The sequence below is a fragment of the Prionailurus viverrinus genome, chromosome B2, assembly GCF_022837055.1.
Source record: "Prionailurus viverrinus isolate Anna chromosome B2, UM_Priviv_1.0, whole genome shotgun sequence".
Taxonomy (NCBI): Eukaryota; Metazoa; Chordata; class Mammalia; order Carnivora; family Felidae; genus Prionailurus; species Prionailurus viverrinus.
In genome coordinates this window covers 107,236,200-107,263,975 of record NC_062565.1, presented here as the reverse complement: position 1 = coordinate 107,263,975, position 27,776 = coordinate 107,236,200, and the positions used below count along the sequence as shown (strand labels likewise).

The 27,776-nt window shown below is 36.2% G+C and overlaps 1 protein-coding gene and 1 long non-coding RNA gene across 3 annotated transcripts in view; one reads left to right on the top strand and one right to left on the bottom strand.

Annotated features, from left to right (window-relative positions):
• The window catches only part of CEP85L (centrosomal protein 85 like), a 168,073-nt gene that overhangs the window by 136,852 nt on the left and 3,445 nt on the right, over positions 1–27,776 (top strand). For both annotated transcript variants that reach the window (XM_047858481.1, XM_047858480.1), the window contains 5 exons: positions 981–1,135; positions 5,202–5,319; positions 6,366–6,416; positions 23,448–23,555; positions 25,513–25,744. In XM_047858481.1, coding sequence (XP_047714437.1) covers positions 981–1,135; positions 5,202–5,319; positions 6,366–6,416; positions 23,448–23,555; positions 25,513–25,744 — 664 coding nt within the window. The remainder of the gene's footprint in view (positions 1–980; positions 1,136–5,201; positions 5,320–6,365; positions 6,417–23,447; positions 23,556–25,512; positions 25,745–27,776) is intronic.
• Positions 282–27,776, bottom strand: LOC125165486 (uncharacterized). The gene is made up of 3 exons (XR_007152118.1): positions 27,549–27,776; positions 752–820; positions 282–387 (listed from the first exon to the last, which is right to left on the bottom strand). It is a non-coding gene; the product is annotated as an uncharacterized LOC125165486 (long non-coding RNA).

Sequence of the window (27,776 nt, the reverse complement as noted above, 5' to 3'; positions counted from 1 at the left end):
AGGAGTTGGCATGAGCAGGAACAGAGAGGAATATAGATGTAAAAACACATGTTCATACCACCTTACACCATTAGGTTGGCTAATAAAAAAAAAAAGAAAAGAAAAAAGAAAGTAACAGGTGTTGGTGACAATGTGAGGAAATTAAAATCCTTGTGCACTGTTGATGGGAATGTAAAATAGTGTAGCCACTGTGGAAAACCATATGATATGCTTCTTTAAACAATAATCATCAATTCCTCTTCTGGATATACCCAAAGGAATTGAAAGCAGAGTCTCAAACAGATGTTTGTACATACATATGTTCATAATAACATTATTTGCAACAGCCAAAAGATGGAAGCAACCCAATCGCTGATGGATAAAATGTCGCATATCCATATAATTCACCTATAAAAAAGAATGAAATTCTGAAACATGGATAAACCTAAGGCCATTGGGCTAAGTGAAATCAGACAGACATAAAAAGATAAATATGGTATGAGGTACCTAAAGTAGTCAAATTCATGAAGACAGAAAGTCAAAGTGTGGTCGCTGGAGACTGAGGGCAGAGCTGGAAGGGGAGTTGTTAATGAATATAGTTTGTTTTGCAAGATGAAAAGAGTTCTGGTGATTAGTTGTACAACAATGTGAATGTAATAATACTATTTATTGTACATTTAAGCATGGTTAAGATTGTAAATTTTGTGTTCTGCATATTTTAGCATAATTAAAAATAAAATTTTTAAAGTATCCCCAAATTGAGATCATTTACCTTTCTCTCTGTCCTCTAGAAATTTCTGACCCCATTCTTTTCTTCTCCGTAATCTCATTCTCCTAGCTCCTGTTACACACAAAGGAAGAAATAAAGTATTATTAAGTGCTCTAGATAAAATATACTGTGATTTTAATCACAAGCTTGTTAATAATTTAGAACACACAGTTTCTAGCAGAAACACATTTAATATTCTATGTGTTATAAACTTTAAGAATTTTCTCCTTAGCTTCAGATTCTAGAAGAAAAAAATAAGAATTTGCAAGAGACTCTGCTGGATGCAGAAAAAAAGCTTGAGGAGATCAAAAAACAGTGTCAAGAAAAAGAGGCACAACTACTATGCCAGAAAAAGAAAGAAAAGGAGTTGGTAACTACAGTTCAGAGGTAAACAAACCTTTAGCAATTTTTTATTTTTGTTACTCATATTTTTCATAAAGCATTTCACTTAAGATACATTAATTTGTAATTATTACTATATTGTTATCTTAAAGGTGAACTCTTTTTATTTTTTTTTAATATGAAATTTATTGTCAAATTGGTTTCCATAGTAGGGGACTTTGATTTATTTATTTTTATTTTTATTTTTTAATATGAAATTTCTTGTCAAATTGGTTTCCATAGTAGGGGACTTTGATTTATTTTTTTTAATTTTTTTTTTAATATGAAATTTATTGTCAAATTGAAAGGTGAACTCTTAAGAACTGTAAGTATTATGTCATTGAAGCAGGTTGTCTTGGCTATGATTTCACATTTTAATGCAACATACTGACATCTTGCCAAAAGTTTTAGATGAGAATGGTGAAAATGTAACACCCCCCGCTGCCAAAACAAAAACAAAACAAAAAAAAAAAAAAAAAAACAATTAGAAACTGAAAGTATTAACACAATCTGATGGCTTTGCCAAAAAGTAAGTAAACAAAGAAAAGCAAATACTCAGACTGCACTCCTTAATGAGATACATCAAAGTGAAATAATTGACTCCCATTTTCCCTTACTGTAGAACAACAGGTATGGCTATTTTGTCATGTATCTTCCAAGTTTACTCATGTATCTTGCCTGATGGTACTCTTCTCTTTTAAATTAATATAGTTAGAATGACAGGGAATATCATTTATTAGTATGTTTAGCTAATATATTTAATCTGGAAAATTAATACTAGATTGCTAAAAAACCTAGAGAACTATGTTATATATGCAACTACATGCACTCTGTTTTATAAAACTTAAACCTTAATAGATGATCAAATATAAATAGCCAAAACTATACGGAAGAATAAGACAACAAAGCAACAGAAACTAAACTTAAGAAATATACTCCTCATGCTTTTACCAATTGCATGTAACTCTAATCAAAATCCATCTGATAATTCCATGTTAATATTGCTTTACTACTTTCAAAGCCTTAAATATGCCTGGTCTACTCTTTTTCTTAGATTTCAGTGCAGAAAACATCTGATTCTGAGACATTATGGTCTTCAGTGTTTCTAATCTCTGCTTCAAAAAATTCATACAATTTTTTTAATGTTTATTTATTTATTTTGAGTGAGAGAGTGAGTGGAGGAGAGGCAGAGAGAGAGTGAGAGCGAATCCCAGGCAGGCTCCCTGCCGTCGGTACAGAGTCCACGCGGGGCTTGTTCTCACAAATCATGAGATCATGACCTGAGCTGAAATCAAGAGTCCATCACTTAACCGACTGAGCCACCCAGGTGCCCCCTAAAATTCATATACTTTTAGCTTTACATTTATTTTTCCCTTGGTTTTTGCTTTCTTGCTCTTTAATTTCCCTTCCTATAACTCCACATCTTATAGTCTATTCTCTATTCTCAGAACAGCTTCCTGACCTCCACTATTTCAACCATATGTTCTTTTTCTTTCTTAGAGAAAATGAGAAGAGATTTTATAGGACATTTTGATCACAAACTCAAACTGTGCCATTTTATGAATAGAATTAGGAACACTTGAATATAATTAGTTTTGTTCCATTGTGTGCTTTTATATATTTAATATGATATACCTTCTCTTTTATTTAGATTTTCTCAAATATCTAAAAATCAAATATTTAGATTTTCTCAAAATTGAGCCTAGTCTTTTTCATTAGACTTAGTACAGTGCATTTCAGAATCCGTGTTCCATTTTTTTACCTTGATACTTTCAGAGATGTTAGCATCCCAGAAATTTTCTTTTAATTTCAAGTAGATATAAAAGACCAAATAAGGTCTTCTGTAATTCTTCAGTACTTATATAGCTATGGTGTCACTTGAACTTGGAGGTAAGGGTGTTATTTCAGTTTCCTCAGCTATATGATAAACTAAAGTTCTTGTTTCCAGAAGAACTTCAGATGTGATGTGACTATGAATTATATCATTACATTTATCTGTGCTTATGTAATGTCTCTAAGTTTCCCACTTTATTAATATATGAGAACTCTTGGTATTTAAACATCAGATAAAAATTTTTCATTAGAAGTGAAAATGTAAGTAAGATATGTGGGTGGGATCCCTAGTAATAAAGTTGATACCTTTGCTATTCAAGAGATTTATTACTTTCCTAAGTGAGCATGCTTCATAATATAAACAAAACAAGAATGTGTACATGAAAACAGACTTATTTGGTACTTTTTCATGACACAGTATGTTGTTCCCTTCTCATAGCTGGTTCCTTTTTTTAAAGACCTTAATAGTTTTTAATGTAATTTATTTTTCTTAGAATGTTGTAACTACATAGAAGCAGTATATTGACACTGATTTGGAGGGAGAAAGCTCATTCTGAAATAGAAATAATACACTTGTCACTTTTAGACTGAAAAAGCAAATAGTTTTATGACAAGTAACAATATATTACAAAGCAGTGCACTGCATTCATAATACATGAAAATTTGTCTGGTGCCATTATTTATTAACATATTGGAAGCGCTTTTGTGCCAGGTAGGACTGTCAGTTCTTTGCCCAGAATGTAGGTATGGCACTTCTTTCACTTCTTTATTTTTAGAAGAGAGAGAAAGCACAGGAAAGCCACAATACTTGAAAGAAGAAAAATAAGGGCTAGTATCCAAAATCTATAAAGAACTCACCAAACCCCACACCCGAAAAACAAATAATCCAGTGAAGAAATGGGCGGAAGACATGAATAGACACTTCTCTAAAGAAGACATCCAGATGGCCAACAGGCACATGAAAAGATGCTCAACGTCACTCCTCATCAGGGAAATACAAATCAAAACCACACTGAGATACCACCTTATGCCAGTCAGTGGCTAAAATGAAGAGATAAGATATTGTGGTTTATATACACAATGGAATACTACTTGGCAATGAGAAAGAATGAAATATGGCCTTTTGTAGCCACGTGGATGGAACTGGAGAGTGTTATGCTAAGTGAAATAAGTCATACAGAGAAAGACAGATACCATATGTTTTCACTCTTATGTGGGTCCTGAGAAACTTAACAGAAGACCTTGGGGGAGAGAAAGGGGAAAAAAAGGGAGCCAAACCATAAGAGACTCTTAAAAACTGAGAATAAACTGAGGGTTGACGGGGGTAGGAGGGAGAGGAGGGTGGATGATGGGCATTGAGGAGGGCACCTGTTGGGATGAACACTGGGTGTTGTATGGAAACCAATTTGACAATACATTTCATATTAAAAAAATAAAAAAAAATAATGAAAATACCAAAACCCAAACTGTAAGAAGTGTGTTTCTTTTAGTGCTCTGCAACTCTTAAGTCTGATTGTAAGCTAGAGTGGAACTATTCCGAGGTGTCTTTCTGTTTTGATTTTGGTCATTATTGTTAATGGTGTCATTCCTTTTAACCAGAACATGACTTATTCTTTCTTTTCTCAAGATTAACATGTTTTTTTCCCTTTCAATCTTTTACTCTTAATATACCCGAGGGGCTTCCTTTTGTTGTTTTCTCTCTGTAATTCAAGTCTCTGCCATGAATAGCAGAGGAATAATACATTGCTGCTGTTATTAATGAAGGAGAAATGTAATAATTCTACTGGTTTTGGCAACAACTATCCTTACAAACAAACTTTGGCTGAGCTCAGAATGAAGGTAAAAGACATGTATCCATATAATTAGGCTCCCAAACAAAATCATCTTAATCAAGGAATTCTGCTTTTGCAGGAGAAAGAAAGAACAGGATTTGGACTGCAGAGCTCAGATTAGGGTCATAAGGAACTTCATTAGGGCCTAAGGATGTCACACACTAAGCAGCTTTGGATTCTGGTCTCAAATCTGTCATTTCTAAAAAGATGACCAGCGTCCATTGTATTTTTTACTTCTATGAGATGTAGGTGCTCATTCTTATTCATATGGAGTCTGTAGGTCTTCATTATCACTCAGTTAAAAAATATTATAGGCCCTAAGAAGGGACTATCTTTTATGTTGAAGTCATCTACCAAAATCAGCACATAGAGTGGTTTTTCTTTATTTGTCTTTCTAAAACATACAGCTTGCAGCAAAAAGTAGAAAGATGCCTTGAAGATGGAATTCGCCTTCCCATGTTAGATGCAAAACAGCTTCAAAATGAAAATGATACCCTGAGAGAACAAAATGAGAATGCTAGTAAGGTCAGTTGATGTCTTTGATAATAAATATGAAATCTGTGTTATGTTGGTTATGTGTGTATGGACATATAAGTTATAGCTACTTTATATTTTTGTTAATACTTAATAACTTAGTTTGAATGTTTTTATTTGGAAAGAAAATGACTCTTTTATTTATACTTTTTAAAATGTTTAATTTGTGCATGAGTGGGGTGGGGGGACGGGGTGCAGAGAGCAAGGGAGAGACCGAATCCTAAGCAGGCTCCATGCTGTCAGTGTGGAGCCCAATGCAGGGCTTGAATTCACAAACTGTAAGATTGTGACCTGTAGCCAAGACAAAGAGTAAGATGCCTAATCGACTGAGCCACCCAGGTGCCCCTATTTAATGTGTTTTTTGTTTTTTGTGTTTTTTTGAGAGCAAGAGTGAGAGCAAGGGAGGGGCAGAGGGAGAGGAGGAAAGAGAATCTTGAGGCTCAATGCCCAGTGCAGAGCCCGATGCAGGGCTCAATCTCACAACCATGAGATCATGACCCTGAGTCAAAATCAAGAGTTGGACAGGCAATGACTGAGCCACCCAGGCTCCCCACGTTTTTTTAAGTAGGCTCCACACCCAATGTTGGACTTGACCTCACAACCCCGAGATCAAGAGTCACATACTCTACTGACTGAGCCAGCCAGTCTCTCTGAAAATGACAATTTAAGTAAATTTAAATAATTCAAATTTTTGTTAAAGCCAAACTAAGAAGAAATTATATTGCCTTTTAGCAAAACAAAAGGGTTTCTTTTCCTTCCTAAATTGTTCGACATCTGTCTCAAAGTTATTTTTATAAATTACATAGAGTTTTATCAAGAAGTAGAGGAAAACTTTTGCAGATTTATGTATGTGTGATCCAAATAATATGTCTATTTAAAGGATACTTGGTATGAATAATTTTGTAAAAAAAAAATCATACCCTGATTAAAAAAAATAAATTCATTATTTCCTGTGTTTTCGTTTTCTAAATATTGGTACTTTTCAAAAGCAGTGGAAAAATTTTTAATTCACACTGATAATATTTTCTGTGTTTTAGATAATAGACAGCCAACAAGATGAGATTGAAAGAATGATTTTAGAAATTCAGGTAAGGAATGTTTTGTGCATATTTTAATTTAGCTGTATGCTGATTTACTCTTAGTGGCTATATAATCTAAAAATATTAAAGCACATATGTATTTATATGAAAAGATTAATAGCACTTGAAGTGAAGTTACAAATTCTTTAATATTAATCTTTTACTTTTTTAGAATGAAAATGCTCTTTGGTAAATCAGTCATTCAAAGTGTTTTGAAGATTATTCTTTAGTCCTTACCTTTCCTGCTTTTAATTGGGTGTAGTCTACTACTGAGAACACATTGGTTAATGTGGGATCCAATCATCAGTGATCTACTTATTAAAGATCACGGACTGTTTCCAGTCTATTGTGACTGGCCAACACTTCTCTTCCTTCTTGTATTATTCCTTCTATATTATCAAAGTATAACATGTTGTTTACATATTTGTGTTTTTACCTCCTGCTTAGTTTCCTGGGAGACTGTCATAGCTCATTTGCATATCTAGAGGTTAGAGTGTCTGATTCATAATACACAATCCAAAATTTGTGGATTAAATGGATTTTCATTTTTTTTTTATTGATTTGCCAGATATTTACTGAGCACCTACATCTGTGTCAGGCACTGTTCTTGGCACTGGGGATTCATCAGTGAACAAAGCAAGTCCTGGCTATTCTAGTGGGGTGAGATGGACAAAATGGAAATATAATGTCAAGGAATGATTTGTACCGTTAAAAAAGTAGGGTAGAGAACAATGAATAGACAGTGCTGCATTAGATACAGTGGTCATGAAGTTTTTCCTGAGGAAGTAATATTTGAACAGAGTTCTGGATGAAGACATCCAAGGGAAGAGCATTTCAGGCAGAGAGCCACCAGTGCCTGAAGGTGTCTTTTGTACTCCATGACCAGCAAAAAGGCTGCTAGTCTGGAGTAGTGCAGTGATTGTGAGGAAGAGTGGTGAGAGGTGATGGTGAAAAGTAGTCTGGGGCTAGATGTTCTTTGTATTTTATTCTGTGTATGATGGAAAGCCGTTGGACATAATTTTGCTGAATAATTTTATTTTTTTTGTACCTCCTAATTGTTTTACTTCTTAAAAATGGAAGTAAAGGGGCGCCTGGGTGGCTCAGTCGGTTAAGCGTCCGATTTCGGCTCAGGTCATGATCTCACGGTCTGTGAGTTCGAGCCCCGCGTCAGGCTCTGTGCTGACAGCTCAGAGCCTGGGGCCTGTTTCGGATTCTGTGTCTCTTCTCTCTCTGACCCTCCCCCGTTCATGCTCTGTCTCTCTCTGTCTCAAAAATAAATAACGTTAAAAAAAAAAAATTAAAAAAAAATGGAAGTAAAGAACAAAAAGATAAATGGTTTAAGTGTCAGAATTATAGATGGTATACTTTGTCTTTTGCGCATGTTAAGTGATTTATCATTTTAATCACACAGTAGGCCAGTTCAACAAGTGTGTGGGCCTGCTGGATTGGTTCACAAGGTTATACTCTTTAATCTGTATTCCTGTAGACATAACTTCAGTTGTTCTACAAACCATTCAAATCACAAAATGGTTAGGTTCCTTCAGCCATTATTATTTGATTTATTATAGGCCATAATAAAAGGAATTTATATTTCAATTGGTAACATTTTCTAAGAAATCAGTCAAATAAAAGTTATCTCCGTCCAAATTAAGGACAGTGAAGATGGTCCTTTGACACTGAAATTTTGGTGGCTAAGACTTGTAAGAGTTTATTAATTCATCACATACTATCTCTCACATTACAGATTATCAGGATGTATTTATATTAATTGAAATATGCCTTTTACTTATTCGTGGTGGCATCTTAATACAATTTATTTTACATATCAACCAAGTCTTTTATTCACATTTAAATATCATGACCATATATAAATGAATATGTAGAAGAATATGTAACTATATGCCATTCTATTCTTTGATCTTAACATGCTTGAGTAAACATTTCTTTATTTTTTCAAACTAATTAATGAATGGAAATCAAATTATTGAGATGCATTTATTTCCAAATATTTGGGGCCAGACAATATACTCATTAATTCTGTTGTCTTGTTTTTTGAAGCAATGAGTAAGTCATTGTGGCCATCTAGATCTATAGATCTTGTATATGGTTTGCTAACAGAGACAGATAGCAAATGTTGATAACTGTCCAGGGCAGCTATATTTATCAAGATATTTAAATAGAAAATTATAGAGGATGACAAATATGCTTAAAATGATGACAAAATTTTTTGCTTTGTGTTTCTTATGAAAACTTTTGAGTTTTTGGCCCCTTACAGTTAAAAAAGCTAGTTTTTTTATTTGGTGGTTTCTGATGAATATAAAAGATGTGTTCTCTGTGAACATCTAAAAATATTGCTTATTCTAAAAAATTGATACTAGTTATTTCCCTAGCATTGGAAATCACAGAGAGAATCTTTTTTTATTATTTTTTAAATATTTTCTTTTATTTATTTTTGAGAGCAAGAGAACACAAGTGAGAGAGGGGCAGAGAGAGGGAAACACAGAATCTGAGGCAGGCTCCAGGCTCCAAGCTGTCAGCACAGAGCCCGATGTGGGGCTCCAACTCATGAACCATGAGACCATGAATTAAGCCAAGGTTGGAAGCTTAACTGAGCCACCCAGGCATCCCACAGAGAGAATCTTAAAGAGAACACTTTGAGTTGAAGAAGAATTTTTGTTGCTTTGTACTATAGTTAATGGGCTTATTATCAAGTTGATACACATAATAGAGCAGTTCCCTTTAATTACTAGTTATTTAAAACTGCCTAGTCTTGGGGCACCTGGCTGGGTCAGTCAGTTAAGCCTCCAACCTCCTCTCAGGTCACAATCTTGGAGTTCGTTCCTGACTTTGAGCCCCGCATCAGGCTCTGTGCTGACAGCTCAGAGCCTGGACCCTGCTTTGGATTTTGTCTCTTTCTCTCTGCCTCTCCCCTTCTCACCCTATGTCTGTCTGTCTGTCTGTCTCTCTCTCTCCCTCCCTCTCTCTCTCTCTCTCCCTCCCTCTCCCCACCCCCCTTTCAAAAATAAATAAACATTAAAAAAAAATTTTCCCCTTAACTGCCTAGTCTTTTCCCCACCTGCTTACATAAGGAATGGCCAGCCTTACTTCTGTATAGATTATGATGTCCTTCCTATATGCTATAGCTGTTTTTAATTTCTTCAAATTCCTTTGCATAACACAAAAAAATACCTTATAATGAGGTATTTTAGAAATAAAATGTTATTTGCAAAGTAACACAAAATACATTATAGTGAGTGATAGTAGAGCTTTCCAGCCATTTTTTTAAACATGAATTAATACAATTACTTTAAAAAAATTTTTTTTAGAGTTTATTTATTTATTTAGAAAGAGAGGGTGCAAGCAAGGTAGAGGCAGAGAGAGAGACTCCCAAGCAGGTGTGGAGCTTGATCCCACAAACTAGGGGATCATGACCTGAGCTGAAATCAAGAGTTGGTTCCTTAACTGACTGAGCCACCAGATGCCCCGAGTTATACATTAAGCTATCAGTACAATATTAAATTTATTGTAAAATTTCACTGCTATTATAATTTGCATATTCTTTGTTCATCCACAGTGCCAGGAAGTTCTTCCATTTTAGAGGGTTTAGTAGACAAAACGAATGTAGTATTAGTAGAATGTCCTGTTTCACTACTTCTTTATGTCCCTGCAAACTATTGAGATGACCAAATTTGTTCAAATTCCATTTGGCTGACTTTTTGGAGTATTGCATTGCCTTGGGTGTAAGCAGGTTATTCTTACAGTTTAAATTTTATGACAAAAGAGAAAAATGAAATCCCTTGCCATATTCATTTTTTTGTCCAATTTATCGGAGATAAAAATAAGGCATTGTTACAGAGTTGAAAGTGCTATATTTAAAATACAGCTGTGGCTTACCACTATGTACCAGAAGTCAAATACATACATAGCTGGTTTAGGGCAGTGGCAGATTTATTGATTCTGATGTTGGGGAGAAATCAGTCTTCTCTTAATTATATTTGTTGTTGAATATAGAAAGGTAGTACTTTATGTAAAAGTATCCTGATTTTGAAACTGAGTTTAGTGCTGTAAAAATACAGATTTGTCTACTATTTTGTTCACCCATCAAGGTGATGTTAACAGGCATGTAACTTGTTTATTCATTGATCCTTTAGAAATAATGCTTTTGTCTACATTTATGAAACCAGTATAGCTAAACTGGTTTCATAAACTTGTTTCAAAAACCAGAACTTTTTCTTCTGTCAGTGTACAGTATAAAAAGATATTTTGTTTTTGTTTTTTTTAATTTTTTTTTTCAACGTTTATTTATTTTTGGGACAGAGAGAGACAGAGCATGAACGGGGGAGGGGCAGAGAGAGAGGGAGACACAGAATCGGAAACAGGCTCCAGGCTCTGAGCCATCAGCCCAGAGCCTGACGCGGGGCTCGAACTCACGGACCGCGAGATCGTGACCTGGCTGAAGTCAGATGCTTAACCGACTGCGCCACCCAGGCGCCCCATAAAAAGATATTTTGTAATAGAACATTCCCCATCATTTCCATAAATGTGACTTCAGTCGGAATGTGAATTAGTTCACTGGGCATTGCCTTCCCTCCTATTTATTCCTTAAAAGCACATTTCACCTGCATAAATAATCCTGTTTCCAGTGAGCTGTTATCATTTTGTATAACTATTATAAGCTTTCGGCAGAGGACATACAGAATAAAAAAGTTTGTTAGATATACTTGTTTTTCCTAACATACTGAAATTGTTTCTTCACTGAAAGAGTTTTCCCATTTAAATTGACCTTCTGAGTTGACAGCTATCAATGAACATTGTGACATAAAAGATACAATAATGCTTTAAGGTCATTAAGACTGTTCACTTTTAAAGGCATGGTTGGAACCACCAATCTCAAAACTGTAACAGCCTGTCCTATTTATATCACTTCAAGAGAACATGTTTTCACAGCCTCCAAAGATTTTATTCCAATATTTAGCAAGTCTCTCTTAAAGCCTTCATCCAGCAGGTTTTCTCAGTAGAAACAGTGGGAAAATGGATCATAAACCTTTAGAATGTCTTATAAGCAGAATTTAACTTTCCTTTAACCTAAATAGATAAATTGGTTTAATATTTTCACTTTATTATTATGTGATGTTTACCTCCTGTTTTTATGTTATCCTAGTTTTGTGATGTGACCTGACATGAAGTTCTTCCTTCCTAGTTTTTTTTTAATTTTTAAAACATTTTACCTTTGTGAAATTGCTTTTATAATGCATGAAAAGCTAAAAATATTCTGATCAGAAATTAATACTAATTTTTGAAAAACCTAGCAACCAAACAGTGTCTTTTATCAAAGGAAAAGTAGTTTTTAAAAAAATAAGCTTTCTTGCCAATGTTTGTACTTCTAAAGAGAACAGTCTTTCATGTACATGTAGGCCTGTTACATGCACAGTATAGTTGTTAATTAAAATGTGAAAAACATAAAAGAGGTGCCGGTAACTTCTGAAAAATTCTTTGTGTCTAAGGTGGGGAGCTCTGAGGCAGGAAGAGAGTCCACTCACTTGAAGCAAGAAGGAATGTTCTCGAGCTTGTTGTGTGCTATGAGTGGTCACCAAAGCTGTATGAACATTCCCATTATTTAGATTTCTGGGCCCCACTGGGAACCCGATGACTCAGTATCTCTGGGGTGAATCTTGAAATCTGCACTGTTAGCATGTTCCCCGGGCAGTTCTTCCTTGGCCTGGCAGCATCCACTTGGTGCCACTAGGAAGTGTGGTCGGGGTCCTTGGGAGGGAGGGGGGCGGGGGGCCTGGGGCTCATTGCTCCCAAAGTGGGAATTGACTGGGAAGACTGAGATTTAAAAGAAAAAAAGAGAGAGAGTAGTTCTGAGAAACCTGGGTGTGTTCTCGACACATTTAAGTTGTTTTGGTAGTTCTTGCTTGTAAGCCTGAAAGCAGATCAAGAGCTTGCGAAGAGGAACCTGACAGGTTGTTTTTTCTTTATATTGTGCCAATTTTTAAATAACAGCTTTACTGAGATAGAATTCACATAGTCTGCAATTCACCCATTTAAAGTGTACAATTCAGTAATTTTTAGTATGCTCAGATACATGGAACCAAGACCACAGTCAATTCTGGAACCTTTTTATCACCTCATAAACCCCCTTACCTTTAGTTGTCACTCCCTTAAACCCTGTTTCCTCCCCATCCGTCTCAATCACTAATCTACTTCCCATCTTTATAGATTCACCTGTTCTAGACATCTCATATAAATGTAATATGTGATCTTTTGTGACTCTTTCCTTGACCACACATTAACTGCCAACTGATTGCTCTGTTGCTTTCAGTGATGCCCTGTGGTATAAATTGCTTCACAGACCAATGTATTCTGGTTCCTTTGGAAGAAGAGCTCCTTAGGTTAATGTTTGAGATTCTTTTCTGTTCCCAGGAGTGCTTTTCCCAGGTATTTCTTTGTCTTTTTCTCTCGAAGAATCTCGCCAGCCAGTAGTTTAGCCTGTACCTTCAATGAATCTAACAGTTTCCTCCCAACTCCCTTTTGCCACAACCTTCACTGTTTTTGAGAGTGCCCTTAGGCCTGAACTTCACAGTCGGCTGCACATGAATTCAGTTCCTTTAGAGAGACATTTAGAGCTCTCTATTCTGTGGCTGGCTTCTCTCCAGGCAAAATCTTTGAGCCAGGTCAGTGCTGGTGGGAACAATGTCAAATTTCTGAGTGACTCCAGAAGGTAAACACTCGGTGGAAGGAGAGTGGGCAATAGCTCTAGATCTTGGCTTGCCTTTCCCAGTGTGGAACCCCTGCCACAGAAGCCACGACAAGAGCAGTCAGGTCCCCAGTACTCTCCATAATGCTGTACCCAAGGTAAAGTCTCAGTCCGTGAAGGAGCCTGGGCAGAAAGGGAGTCTCCACCTTTTGGTTGTACTGGTCTGGAACTTAGCCTCAGGTGCAGGTAGCAGAGGGCAGGAAGAGAAATGCTGATATCAGCCCCTCCTGGGAAGATAGCTCTCCGCTGGGGAGCTAGGGACAGAGAGCCCAGTGTGTTACTGGCTGTCCCAGTCAGAAGTGAAATTTCCATCTCTCTGAGAGCTGTGAGAACATAAAGATGGAGTGGGTTTTGGTTCAAATATTATAGACTTTGCTGTTCTTTCAGTAGATTTTCTTGAATATATGTTTATTCATTTGCTGTGTGCTCTTAGGGCCATTTCCAGAAACTTTAAATGTGCTCTTTTATAATTTTCACTGAGGAGTGGGTCTGAGGGGCTCCTCATACTCTCATGCTGGAAGCAGAATTCTCAGACAGATTTTTTTAAAAGTTAAATCAGGTAGTAAGGTGATAGTTAAAGGAATTTGAGCTATACATGGTCTTGGATTATTATAAACAAAAACCTAAAAATAGCAGTTTTAATTGTGTTTGTGTATTCCTTATTTTTTTATCTTAGAGTTTATAAGTATTTTAAAAATTCTTAATTTTTTAAATGTTTATTTATTTGAGAGAGAGAGAGAGAGAAAGAGAGAGACAGAATCCGAAGCAGGCTCCAGGCTCTGAGCTGTCAGCACAGAGCCCAGTGCAGGGCTCAAACTCACAAACCATGAGATCATGACCTGACCCCCAAGTTGGACACTAATCGACTGAGCCATCCAGGCACCCCTGAAAATTCTTTTTATTAGTATGTAGGAAGGAGGAAAAGGGATTTACTATTTCTCCACAATTAGGCTAAAGTGAGAAATGGAGCCCCTAATAAGTGCAGAGGTATCAGTGATGATGCTGATGAGGAAGATATTACGTGGCACAGAAACTGTGCTTCTGATTATATTTACTATTTCTAAACCTCAATAGTAAGCTTACAAGGTAAGACAGAGCATCTTTTTATATATGATATAGCCAAGATTTAAAGAGATATGCCTAAGGTCTCAGCTCCAGTTCTAATTCCTGTCTGACCTCAGTTTGTGCTCTTGGCATTGCTCCTGGCTGCTTCAAAGGGAAGCATCCCAAGAGAAAGGAAGAAAGGCACAAGAGGTTAGTCTGATATCTTCCTTATGTAAGCCTTAGGGGAAAGACTTGTTTTAAGGGTCTTCTCCAGGCATGAAAGATCTTAAGCTGGAGCATGTCAGAAAACTAGCCTTGTAGAAGGCACCTTGTGTTCAGTTGCCTAGAAGTAGAATTTGGAAATTTTGCCTCCAAAGTGAAATTTTTACTGTATTACACTCTGCAATATGGTAGTATCATTAGCTCCTTGAGATTAAGTAAAGTACCTGGTTTTGTTTTCTGATATATTTATTTAAGAGTTTTGTAATAGGTGCACTATGCTCTTTGAATAATCCTTATCCAAATGAACACTAGTACAGTATAGTATAGCATAGATACTCAGTAACTATTTTTGAATGAATGAACATAACCTTTTACTTAAAAACTAAATTGGGTTTTAGTTATTTTCTCATCTTTTTTTTGTTCAATAACTTTAACTGAGTTTCTGCCGTGGGCCAGGCATTCTTCTGGTGGATAACTAGTGAACAAAGCAGACCAAAAACCTTTGCCCACAAGAAAATTAAACCCACAGTGCTGAATTGGAATAGGCTCTTATTTTTTCCAGCTTTATTGAAGTATGATTGACAAAGTTGTAAGATATTTAAAGTGTGCATCATGATGATTGGTTATAAGAAATGGGCTCCTTTTAATAATATAAGAAGAATTAGTGATTATTGCATAAATATTTTGTACCAAGTGAAAGTCATTTAGGCTTTTGGTTTTAAGCAAAAAACCAATTCACTTTAGCGTAAGCAAAAACAGAACCACTGTGTTGAAAGAACGTAGCGATACTGTGGAACCCATCAGAAGGAATAAAACCAGGCTTCAGGAAAGAAGAGGCTTTGTTGCTTCTCTCATTGCAGTGTGTCTCATTCTCTTCTCTCTGTGCACACAGACTCCCTTTATTCTTTAGCTCACATAGCAGAATATAGTTGTCCACAGCCTCTTACATTCTGTAGTTCATTTCCAATCATGAAGAGATGAACTCCTAGACTCTGCATCCCAGGTTCTCAGGTGTGGTTAAGTGTTCACTCTGCTTGATTCAGTGAGCTATACCTGAGAGGTGCAGAATTCTTAAAATATGGCCGCTTGTGACTTGTGGGATTTGAGACTAGGCAGGCACCCAAAATGTCTGTATACACACTGCATAATTTTCACAATACCTTACAAGTTTGGAAATTCTTTCTGATGAACTTGGAACCTAGAAAGGTTGAATAACTTATCCATGGTTGCACAGCACATAAGGTGTGGACCCAGAACCTAGTTTTGTGTTACTACAAAATCTTATGCTGTTACCATTAACTCTATACCTTTTTTTTTAACTGTTGACTTATTTTTTACTCAGATATATAACATATTAGTTTCAGGCGTACAATCTAATGATTTGTTATTTTATATATTGTGAAATGATCACAATAATTTAGTTTATGTCCATCACCACATCGTTTACTTTTTTTTTTGTGATAAGAACTTTTAAGATCTATTCTCTTAGTAATTTTCAAATATAACTGTAGACATTGTGCTGGACAGTACATCCCCAAGGCCTTATTTTATAACTGGAACTTTATACCTCTTTACCCCTTTCCCTAATTCCACTCCCCACCCCAACCATTAATTTATTTATTCTCTGTTATCTCTGAGGATTTTTTGTTTTGTTTTGTTTTGTTTTTAATTTCATAGGTGAGTAAGATCACATGGTATTTGCCTTTCTCTGTCTGACTTACCTCACTTAGCATAATGCCCTCAGGGTCCATCCACCTTGTTGCAGGTGACAAGATTTTCTTGTTTTGTATTGTTGGATTAATATTCCATTTGCATAAACCAGATTGTATATATCACACATTCTTGATCCATTCATCTATCAGTGGATAGTTTGTTTCCATATCTTGGCTATTAGAAATAATGCTGCAATGAACATGGGGGTGCAGATACCTTTCTGAGTTAGTGTTTTACAGAAGTAGAATTGCTGAATCATATAGTAGTTGTATTCTTAATATTTTGAGGAACCTCCATACTTGTTTCCTTAGTGGTTGCACGAGTTTACATTCCCACCAACAATGACAAAGGTTCCCTTTTCTCCACATCCTCACCAGAGCTTGTTATCTCTTGTCTTTGATAATGGCCATTCTAACTATGTGAGGTGATATCTCACTGTGGTTATGACTTGTATTTCTCTGACAGGTAGTAATGTTAAGCACTTTTTCATGTACCTGTTGGCCATCTGTATATTTTCTTTGAAAAATGTGTATTTAGAATCTCTGCCCATTTTTTAAATTAAAAAAAATGTTTTTTTGAGAGAGAGAGAGGACGAAGAGCAAGGGAGGGGCAGAAAGAGAGGGAAAGAGAGAATCCCAACGTGGCTCCATGCTGCCGGCACAGAGCCTGATGCAGAGCCCGAACTCAACAAACCGTGTGATAATGATCTGAGCCGAAATCAGGAGTCAGAAGCTTAACCAACTGAGCTACCCAAACGCCCTCATTTTACTTCATTTTTTACCAGATTTTTTATTGTTTTTGTTTGCTAATTAAGTTCTATGAGTTCTTTGTATATTTTGGATATTAACCGCTTAACAGATATGATTTGCAGTTATTTTCTCTGATTTGTTAGATTGCCTTTTCATTGTGTGTGTGTGTGTGTGTGTGTGTGTGTGTGTGTGTGTGTGTGGCTATGCAGCAGCTTTTTAGTTTGATGCAGTCTTCCCATATTTTTATATTTTTGTTGCCCCTATTTCTTTTTTATCTTATGTATCCATTAACAAACTATCACAGTTAGTTGTTTCTACTACTTTTGTGTTTTAACCACCATACTAGCCTTATAAGTGATTAACCCACCACCCTTACAGTGTTATTTTGAATTTTACTATATATTTACTTTTACCAGTGAGATTTATACGTTCACATGTTTTCCTGTTACTAATTAGCACCCTTTCATTTCAGCCTAAAGAAGTCCTTTGAACATTTCTTGTAAGGCTAGTCAAGTGGTGATAAACTCTTTCAACTTTTGCTTGTCTGGAAAACTCCTTTTTTTTTTTAAGTTTTTTTTTTTTTTGTTAAGGTTTATTTTTGAGAGGAAGAGAGTGTGTGCGAGTTTAAGGAGGGGTAGAGAGAGAGGAGGAGAGAAGTGGGATCAGAGGCTCCGAAGCGGACTCTGTACTGTCAGCATAGATGCAGGGTTCAAACTCCTTAACCATGAGATCATGTCCTGACCCCTAGTGGGAAGCTTAACTGACCAACAGCCACCCAGGTGCCCCTAGAAAATTCTTTATTTCTCCCTCATTTCTGAAGGACAAGTTTGTGGGGTTAACTATTTTTGGTTGACAGTACTTTCAACTCTTTGAATAGATTTTGCTGCACCCTCTGGCTTACACAGTTTCTGCTCAAAATCTGTTGAGAATTTTGTAGGGGTTCCCTTGTATATAGCAAGTTGTTTTCCTCTTGCTGCTTTTAGGATTCTCTCCTTGTCTTTAAGTTTTGAATTTAATCATAATGTGCCCCTTTGGGTCTCATTGGGTTCATCGTATTTGGAACTCTCTTGGCTTCTTAGCTCTTGATGTCTCTTTCCTTCCCCAGGTTAGGGAAGTTTTCAGCCATTATTTCTTCAAATAAGTTTTCTGTCCCTTTTTCTTTCTTCCTTCTGGGACCCTGTAATGCAAATATTGATTTGCTTAGGATTGTTCTTTCAGTCCCTTAAGCCATCTTCATTCTTCTACTTGTTGCTATTCTGATTGAATGAAGTCTGCCCTGTCTTTGAGTTCACTGACCTTTCTTCTGCTTCATTTAGTCTGCTGTAGAATCCATCTGTTATATTTTTAGTTAAGCTATTCTACTCTTCAGCTCTATGACTTCTACTTGGTACTTTCTTATATATTTGTTGAAATTCTCACTTTGCTCATGCATTGTTTTGCTGACCTTGGTGAGCATCTTTATGACTACTATTTTGAACTCACTTATCTTTGTTTCATTAAGGCCTTTTTCTGAGGTTTTCTTATTCTTTCATTTGGAATATATTCCTCTGGTTCTTTTTGACTCTGTCAAAAATTTTTTTGACTCTGTGTGGTTGTTTCTATGCATTAGGTAAAACAGCCACCTCTCCCAGTCTTTAAGGAGTGACCTCATTTAGGAGATGATCTTTCTTTTAACTAGTTTTTCTAAAGATGTTGATGGGGACCTGGGTGGCTCAGTCAGTTAAGCATCGGACTCTTGATTTAGGCTCAGGTCATGATCTCACGGGTTGTGAGATCAAGCCATGCATCCGGCTCTGCACTGACAGTGTGGAGCATGCTTGGGATTCTCTCTCTCTGCCTCTCCCCCACTTGCTTGTGCACATGGCGTACTTGCTCTCAAAATAAGTAAACATTAAAACAAAAGAAAAACTATTTAAAAATAAAATAAAAGGTGTTGAGAAAAAATATCAATTTCATTCAGAGAATGCATTCCCCTTGTTAATGCTTTGTAGATGCCATTATTACCTTTCTGTTACGTACGTGCTTCTTACCGCTATTTCTAATGCTAGTAGCGCCATGATCTTACCTTTCATGTATAGTTACGTAAGCTGTTACAAGAATAGTGGTATTTGTACTAATGGAATCATAACAGCATGATACTTTGTATCTGTTCTCAATAATAAATTCAAACTGATTTACTTATGCCCTATATCTAGATCATTGAAATACACACAATAAAATTTTAAATGAAAAAATTTTAGAAGAACTTTCTTCTTAAAGTTTTTGTTGTTATTTTCTTGTTTTATTTAACTGGACACAATAAATTTAACATCTGTAACATAAATCCTGTTATAATAAAGATATAGGCAGACTAGTAGGCTAGTGTATTAAATTGGACAAAGTACCTTATTAGAAGTTTTCTTTCTTATAATTTAGGGGGATACGTTTAATTGTATTTGTGATATTTAAGTTAAAGTTTATTGTGCAGACATGTAAAATGCTTTCAAAAAGTTGTACCATATTTCAAAAAAGGTCTGTTTCTTTCCTAGAATTCTGTACCTGTATTTGTCTTAGTGATCTTGCCCAGTCCCATGGCTTTGCATGTAATGTGTCTGCTCACTACTCCCTAACTTCTTCCAGCTCATAATTCTTCCTGACCTTACAACTTGTACATCCAACTCCCTACTCAACAGTACCACTTGACATATCAGACATAATAAATCCAAATTGAATTTCTTTCCTTCCCCAAAGAGAAAATAGTAAAACCTACTCTACCATCCATGTTCAGGCCCTTCTCTATTGATGGAAAATTTTTCCTTCCATTTGTTCACTCCAGAAACCTTAGACTTACCCTTCTCTTCTGCCTCGTATTTGTGAACAAATCTTATTACCTTCAAAATATATCTAGCATCTGACTTCTCCTGACCACCCTCATCCAACACATCTTTATTCTTCATATGAATTATTTCTCCCTGCTTCCATCCTTGGTTGCCTGAAGTCTATTCTCATCAGCCTGAGTGACCTATTAAACAAAAACCAGATCGTGTCATGTCTCTTCTCAGAATCTTTCAATGGTTCCTCATTTTTTCCAAAGTAAAAATCAAAGTTTTTTCACTGGCTCAGCAGCCTTACACAATCTGTGCTTTCTCTGACTTCATCTTTTACTATTTTCTGCCACCCTGGCTCTCTGGCGTTTTCTCAACACAGAAGACACCATCTGGCTCAGAACCTTTGCACTGACTGAAACACACTGTAGATATCTATGAGATGCAGTCTTTCACCTCCTTCAAGCCATTGCTCAAATGTCACCTTTTTTCCATGAGCCTATACTCTGCTCCATTTGCGATCTCCACCTCCTCTCCCTTGCCATGCTAATTTGTTCTCCAAAGCGCTAGTCAAATTCTAATACAAAATACTATGTAACTTACACATTGTTTATTTTCTTTGATCTTTTACTTCCTAGTAAAAGTTATGAAAGGGCCAGAGTTTTGACTATTTATTCACTGAGGCATCATCATCCAGTGCACAGACTGTGCTTGGTTATAATTTTTGCTAAATGAATGATTGCATGAAGAAATGTATTTGTGAAACTCTTGTATGGTGTTTTTGTGTGTGGTGTGTGTGTGTGTGTGTGTGCGCGCGCGTGCGCGCATATAGATGCATTGTTTGGGATGGAGTTGTGTGTGTTTATATAGTAAAACTGCTAACATAAGTTTTTAATCAAAATACTTTCTCTTAAATCGGGTTTGTGGAATACATGATATTTATTGGTGAAGGCACAGCTGTCTTTCCTTCATTTGAGCTATTTTGTTTATGGGACAAAAGATAGCATTTCTAGATATTTAGATCAAAACAACAAATGTTTGGTTTTTTAAAAATTTTTTTTTAACGTTTATTTATTTTTGAGACAGAGAGAGACAGAGCATGAACGGGGGAGGGTCAGAGAGAGGGAGACACAGAATCTGAAACAGGCTCCAGGCTCTGAGCTGTCAGCACAGAGCCCGATGCGGGGCTCGAACTCACGGGCCGCGAGATCATGACCTGAGCTGAAGTCGGCCGCTCAACCGGTTGACTGAGCCACCCAGGCGCCCCAACAACAAATGTTTTTAAAACCATTTTTCAACTTTAAGAATGATTGTGATAGGGGTGCCTGGGTGGTTCAGTTGGTTAAGTGGCTCAGGTCATTATCGCATAGTCTGTGAGTTCCAGCCCCACATCAGGCTCTGTGGTGACAGCTCAGAGCCTGGAGCTGCTTCAGATTCTGTTATCTCCCTTTCTCTCTGCCCCTCCCCCACCCTCTCTCTCTCTCTCTCTCTCTCTCAAAAAGGAATAAACATTAAAAAAATTTTTTTTAAAAGAATGTGGTAAATATATATAGGTTAGTAAGTTAGAATTTTTAAAAGATGATTAACTGGAAATTTATAGACATATTGTAGACATTTGAAAATTAAAGTTTTTAATGTTAGTAATCCCGTTCTAAGATTACTGGAAATTTTCCTTTCTCTTTTTTTCTTAAGCTTTAAACATATGCTTTTTCATACAATTTAGGATAGAGAAATAATCTTATAGATAGAATGTTGTGTCAGACAGCTATGGCACTCATACCCTCATATTAGTCTAGAGGTTGTTATACAACATATGGGACTTTTAGGATAAGTTTATCTGTGAACTCTTTCCCCTATTAAAGGACTGTTTCATAAGTACCCTGAACCCAACCAACATAACAAACATCTTAAGCTTAATATATTTCCCAAATCCAGATTTTTTTCTTATGAAAAATAGCACTAATGCCAAACATTTCATATTTAATCTGATGGAGACAATTGCCTGTTTCTGATTTAAATTTAGTCTTATGTATGAACCTGTTAGTCAGATTTGCTTGCTAATTATTAATCACATTCAGTATGACTGAACTGGTAAAAATATAAAACACTAGATTACATTATAGTATTGTGAAAATACCTCTCAGGGTCAGATTTTATTGTTAAAATGTTAGATTTAGAGTAGCTTAACTGTTATGCCTTTCCTCCACAATGCTAATAAGGTAAATAGTCAAAAATCTTAAGAAAATTTAGGATAAATTCTGGATTCCAGTCAGATAATCTTGTTATGCCTGTAAGCTTAGATCTTCAGCCAGATAAATAAATACATATCATTCAAATAGGTTTTTGGTTCATTCACATGCAGTTACAAAGGAATTTCAGAATCCATGTGACTTTCTGCTGTGAGATTAAATTTTATGAGATATAAAGTTTTCCCTGGAAGGAAATACACTTGTTATAGAGCTTAATTCACTTTTCTTTTTTTAATGTTTATTTTTGAGGGAGAAACTGTGCACAAGCTGGGTAGGGACAGAGACAGAGGGAGATGCAGAATCCAAAGCAGGCTCCAGGCTCCAAGCTGCAGCATAGAGCCCAATGCAGTACTCAAACCCATGAACTGGGAAATCATGACCTGAGCTGGAGTTGGATGCTTAACTGAATGCACCACCCAGGCACCCCAGAGCATAATTCATTTGTAACCAACTTATGAGTTATTAAATGTAAACAAATTTTGTATAGAGTTTAGCAAACAAATCCAAGTAATAAGCTACAAAGTTGAATATCTGTTACTAAGAAAACTGCTTTATATTTACAGAATCTTATCTCAACCCATGGTGACAGCTATCTTCTTTTATTCTAGCCAGAGATAATATGAGCGGGGGGAAACCTTCATAATGTATTGTGTACTATTTAAGCAGTCAGCATGCTGAAGTAGTTTCAGAATTGGGACTAAATAAATATAGTCCTGAGAGGGGGGGGAAAAAAGAAATCTCTTTTCTTGTCAAATGTTTATTGATCTTGTGATTTCACAAGAGGAAAAAGTGTTAATTAAAACCTCTAGAAACCACTGATAACTACAGAGTTTATGGCAAGTTTATCTTTGGTGTGTAGCTGAAAATCAGACTTAGCAGCTGAAGTGATCCAAGTACTTTTAAAATATCCTATATACTGTTTTGGTACACTCAGAATTTTATTACAATGGATAATTTGTAATTTATAGAGTTAAGAAAGAGATTCATTTATCAAAGTCCCATAATAGACCTTTGGCCGGAATTCATCATATTCACTGCTCAGAATACCATACACTGAGAGAAGTGTGTTTAGCTATGTTTCAAATGATAGAAAATGAGGATGGTCTTATGATCTTATTATCTTGTATTTTATTAACCACGAGAAAAATGGGGTGTGGAGCATGGGAGGTATAGATTTGCTAAAACACTCTGAGTACATGAACAAAAAATCAATTAGTAAGAGCTGTTTGTAACATAGCATTCAACACCAGCTGCTTTAGGTTTAACATGTTTTACCCAGACTGTCGACTTTCTTGGTAAAGATGATATTTGTTTTTTCCTTTGTTGTCATCCACTCTAGATGCAGTAAGGGTTGTTTTAAAATGAAGGCTTCATCTTCCAAGGGGTGGGGGAGGACAGATTCAAAGTATTTCAGAGCCTGTATTCCTGTCTACCTACCTGACTGCATTTTGCTTTTAGCATTAACAACATTCTCTGCTTTCCAATTCTCTTTATTCTAGTCTATGCAAGGGAAGCTTTCTAAAGAAAAATTGACTACTCAAAAGATGATGGAAGAGCTGGAAAAGAAAGAAAGAAACCTACAGAGATTAACAAAAACATTGCTTGATGTGAGTAAAAAAAAATTCAAATTGCTGTCAAAGAATGATTCAGTACTTAAGTTAAAGCACATGCTTATTTTGTACATATCATGGAATATTTTTAGTTGAAGACTGGATTTTGATATGTCAATTAATTAAATCCATTAGGTTTCTTACAAAGTTATAATCAAAAAGGTAAACTTTTATTTTTCTCATGTCTTAGAATACAACTCCACAGACTTAACTACAACAGTCAAATGCTATATAGAGATTAGGTCCCAAAGTAATTGAATAAAATGTAAATTGAATATAAACAAAATTATCCTTGAAAATCCTTAAGAAGGGTGCAATGTTAACACTTCATCATTGGAACAGGTTATACTTTCTTCACTTAATTATAAGCTGACCTATATGGCTTACATTATACAGAAAATACTTACTTTAGTTTTTTAACTCTAATCATGACATTTTGCTTCTAAATACCCAAGAATGCATCTCCAAAAGTTAGGGACATTTCCTGTACAAACATACCACCATTGTCACACCCAGTAAGAATAATGTTCCTCGATATTGGATAATACCTAGTTTATACTAAAATTTCCCCTTTGGGAAATTCAAATGCTTTTTATAATGACAGTTGAAACTAGTATTCAATCAAAAAAGACCATGAGTTGCATTTTATTTTGTCTTATAAATCTAAAGTTTCTCATTTTGTCCATGTTAGTGACTTGTTGACAAACCTGGGCCTGTTGTCTTATAGAGTTACAGATTGTCAGACCTAGATTTGCCTGATTGCCTCCTCATGGTGTCCTTTATCTTGTTCTTTCCCCCTTCTATTTCTTATAAACTACAAGAAGAACTAAAGATGTCAGTAAGTCAAGTCAAACATTTTTTTGTCATTAATACTTTGTAGGCATTGTTCATATCATCAAACTATATATGTTTGGTTATCCCACTGTAAGTGACAGAAATACTGAGTTCACCGGGTTAAAATGGTTAAAATAACAGACTTACTCTTCCCTTTGTTACATTATGGCCTCTGCAAACAGTAGGTAATGTGTGGAGAGCTACTTAGGTAACTGTGTGAATATGCGGTTTATTAGCACCCTTTCCCTTGATGGTTTTCGTATTCACTGGTGATAATTGTCTGGATCGTTACATGATTAAAATCATATTTTTTCCCAGTTATTTTTATATTTATTAGCTGGCATTCATCTATTAAAAAATCTTTTCCTCATCAGTGCAAGCTATTTGGTAATTTTTAAATAGAGTTCCAACTGGAAAGCTTTATATTGTCTCTAATTAGCAGTTTTCAGGATGAAGAGTAGATAGATGGTGACAGTTTGGGGGATAAGGTGAAGGTATCTTTTTCTGAGTATGATAATTTATGAGTTCATATTGATATTTCCAATTCGGATTTCACAATTCAAGATTATTAGGGGTTTTGTTTCCTTCTTTGATTTTATACTTGTATTTCTTTTTCTCTTTTGCTGAAACTTTTGGTACCTGTCAACATTAACAAAACATAAAAACTTTTTCCTCAGTTTGCAACAGATAGTTTAAAGTAACTAAATCATTATCCCTACTAACAGTAAAACTATAGGATGAGGTTTAAAATTTCTTCATAGGTCTCTTTGTTCTTGGGATAAATCTCATCATAAAAAAACACATACATAACCCAGATGCTTATCAGGTGATGTTATATGATATGAGATACTCCTAGACACTGAATCTGGATTTGTTGCCTTTCTCAGGTTTACCCTGGGGCATGAGATGGTCCAGAGGAACCATTGAATCATTTTCACTGTTTAAATTCTTTTTCTTTTTTTTTTTCCCTACTGTGTGTATGCAGTTAAACTTGGTTAATGTGAATGTAATAGGACTCTATCATTTTGTTTATAGATGGTGGAAAATGTTAACCTGTATGTCCTTTGAGTACCTTCCTCTGATCTAACAACCTGATTTTTGTTTTCTTTATGCATTGCAGAACCAAAGACAAACACAAGAGACATGCTCTTTATTGGATCAAGGCCAGGAAGGAGACCAATCCAGGCAGCAGACAGTACTCACTAAATGGCCACTATCTGATTTGAGTGTGATTGATCAGCTGTTCAAGGAAATGTCCTATTGTTTGTTTGACTTGAAGGCATTGTGTAGTATTCTTAATCAGCGTGCTCAGGGCAAGGAGCCTAATCTTTCCTTATTACTGGGAATCAGATGTAAGTGGCTGATGCCTTGTCCTTACTATATCGCTTAGCAATTAGAAACCTGTCTTCATGAATCAGGAATTTCTGACTGCCTTTTTTCTATTTGTTTTTATGTCCTTTCCTACTTAGATTTATAAATCTCTGAATAAATCTGTAGGTGTGTAAATAACCGTTATTACTTCATTATCCTTATAGAAGTGATCAGGTTCATAGTTGATTCAGACTGCCAGTTGGCAGACTGCCTGTGTGGATGAGCTCTGCTGAATCTGTTAATATGTGACTGGAGTGGTAGTTAGGGGTGATTTCCTGGTTACTCTTCTAAAAGCAATGATTCTGTTTGCTTTCATGTGGTAATTCTCTAAGTTAATGACCCAGCCATCTGTCTGCGTTAAACTATTTGAGAAAAGATACTCATTTGCTTTCCTATGCAGTGTATGTTCTATGGCAGTGACTTAATATATGTACCAGTGCTGTCACAAGAGCTGGTTTTCGTGGCCCATGTATCTGTTGCCCTTGTCATGCATACATTCTGACTTTGTCCCTTTCAGTGTGTCACCCACCCATTATCCCTCAGTTCCATCTTCCTCCACACATAGTTGCGAGAGAGCTGCCCCAGGAATATCCTAGAGTCCTTCTGTGCTACTTTTGCAGAAACACACATCTCTGCTTGTGGTTCTGAATCATTATGATATTGACATATGTTGGTCTCTTTTTAATACAGAAGAAATGGACATAAGTAAAGAGACATGAATGGAGTAAGACTTTTAAGTATTATGCACCTATCATGTTGTATTGAGCAATTATCTAATAATAGGGTTAATAATGTAACTAGACTGGGGACTAGTTTTATTTCCAGTTTCATCAAAAAGATTCCACCATCTGGCATCATGATAGTTGTTTTGGCAAACCAAGTAATACTTTTGATCAAAGTATATCCCTTTTTAAATGAAACTGTAACTGTGCTCAGAGATGTCAGTAGAGTTTTCCCTTCCATTTCACAGATGTGTATGTACACACATGAGTGTGGGTATGTAAAAAATATTTGAAAGTTTAAGTATATTCACTCACTCAGGAAGTAATTTTTAAATGCCTTATACGGTCCAGGTACTAAGATGCTGATAATGCAATTGAACACTGCCCTTGCCCACACATAAACTACTAGAGCATTGTGATGAGTACTATAATTGAGATATGGACAGAGGATTGTGGGAGCCTAAAGGGAAAACTAATTAAGTCTACCTGAGAAGGGCTGTGAAGACTCCGTGGGTAGCTGGTGTTTGGGTTGAATCTTAGAGGAGGGAGAATTTGCCAGGTGAACATGGGGTGGTTTAGTTAGCAGTGATCTCTCAGAGCAACCAAAAGCTCACACACAAAAGACTTATTTTCTTCACCATTTAAAAATTTTTTTTTCAATGTTTATTTATTTTTGGGACAGAGAGAGACAGAGCATGAACGGGGGAGGGGCAGAGAGAGAGGGAGACACAGAATCGGAAACAGGCTCCAGGCTCTGAGCCATCAGCCCAGAGCCCGACGCGGGGCTCGAACTCACGGACTGCGAGATCGTGACCTGGCTGAAGTCGGACGCTTAACCGACTGCGCCACCCAGGCACCCCTCTTCACCATTTTAGAGCTGGTCACGCCTTCAGTTCTTTTGTAACCTTCTGCATTTGTATTCTCCTGTATAGTATTTGTCAACCTTTCCAGTTATCAGATTAAGAGAGATTTCCAAATGTGAATGAAAGGAAGACTCAAGAAGTTTGCCACATTCACCTCCCAGTGTATACCCCTTCCAGTATTTAAAGTTTATACTCCTTACCTTATAGTTTGGTACTGTGAAAATCTGACCAGACTGTTCACTTGTCAAAAACCAGTGGATTATTTTGAATCTCCAGTCCATTTTGAATCTCCTCACTCCATCCACTGTCCGTTGATGCTTTTCATCCCACCCTTTTTTGTAAATGCGCTGCTACCATGGTTTCCATGACTTTGTTCTCTAGGTTCTGCTTCTATCTTTATGACTGCTTAGTCTCAGTCTTCTGTGGAA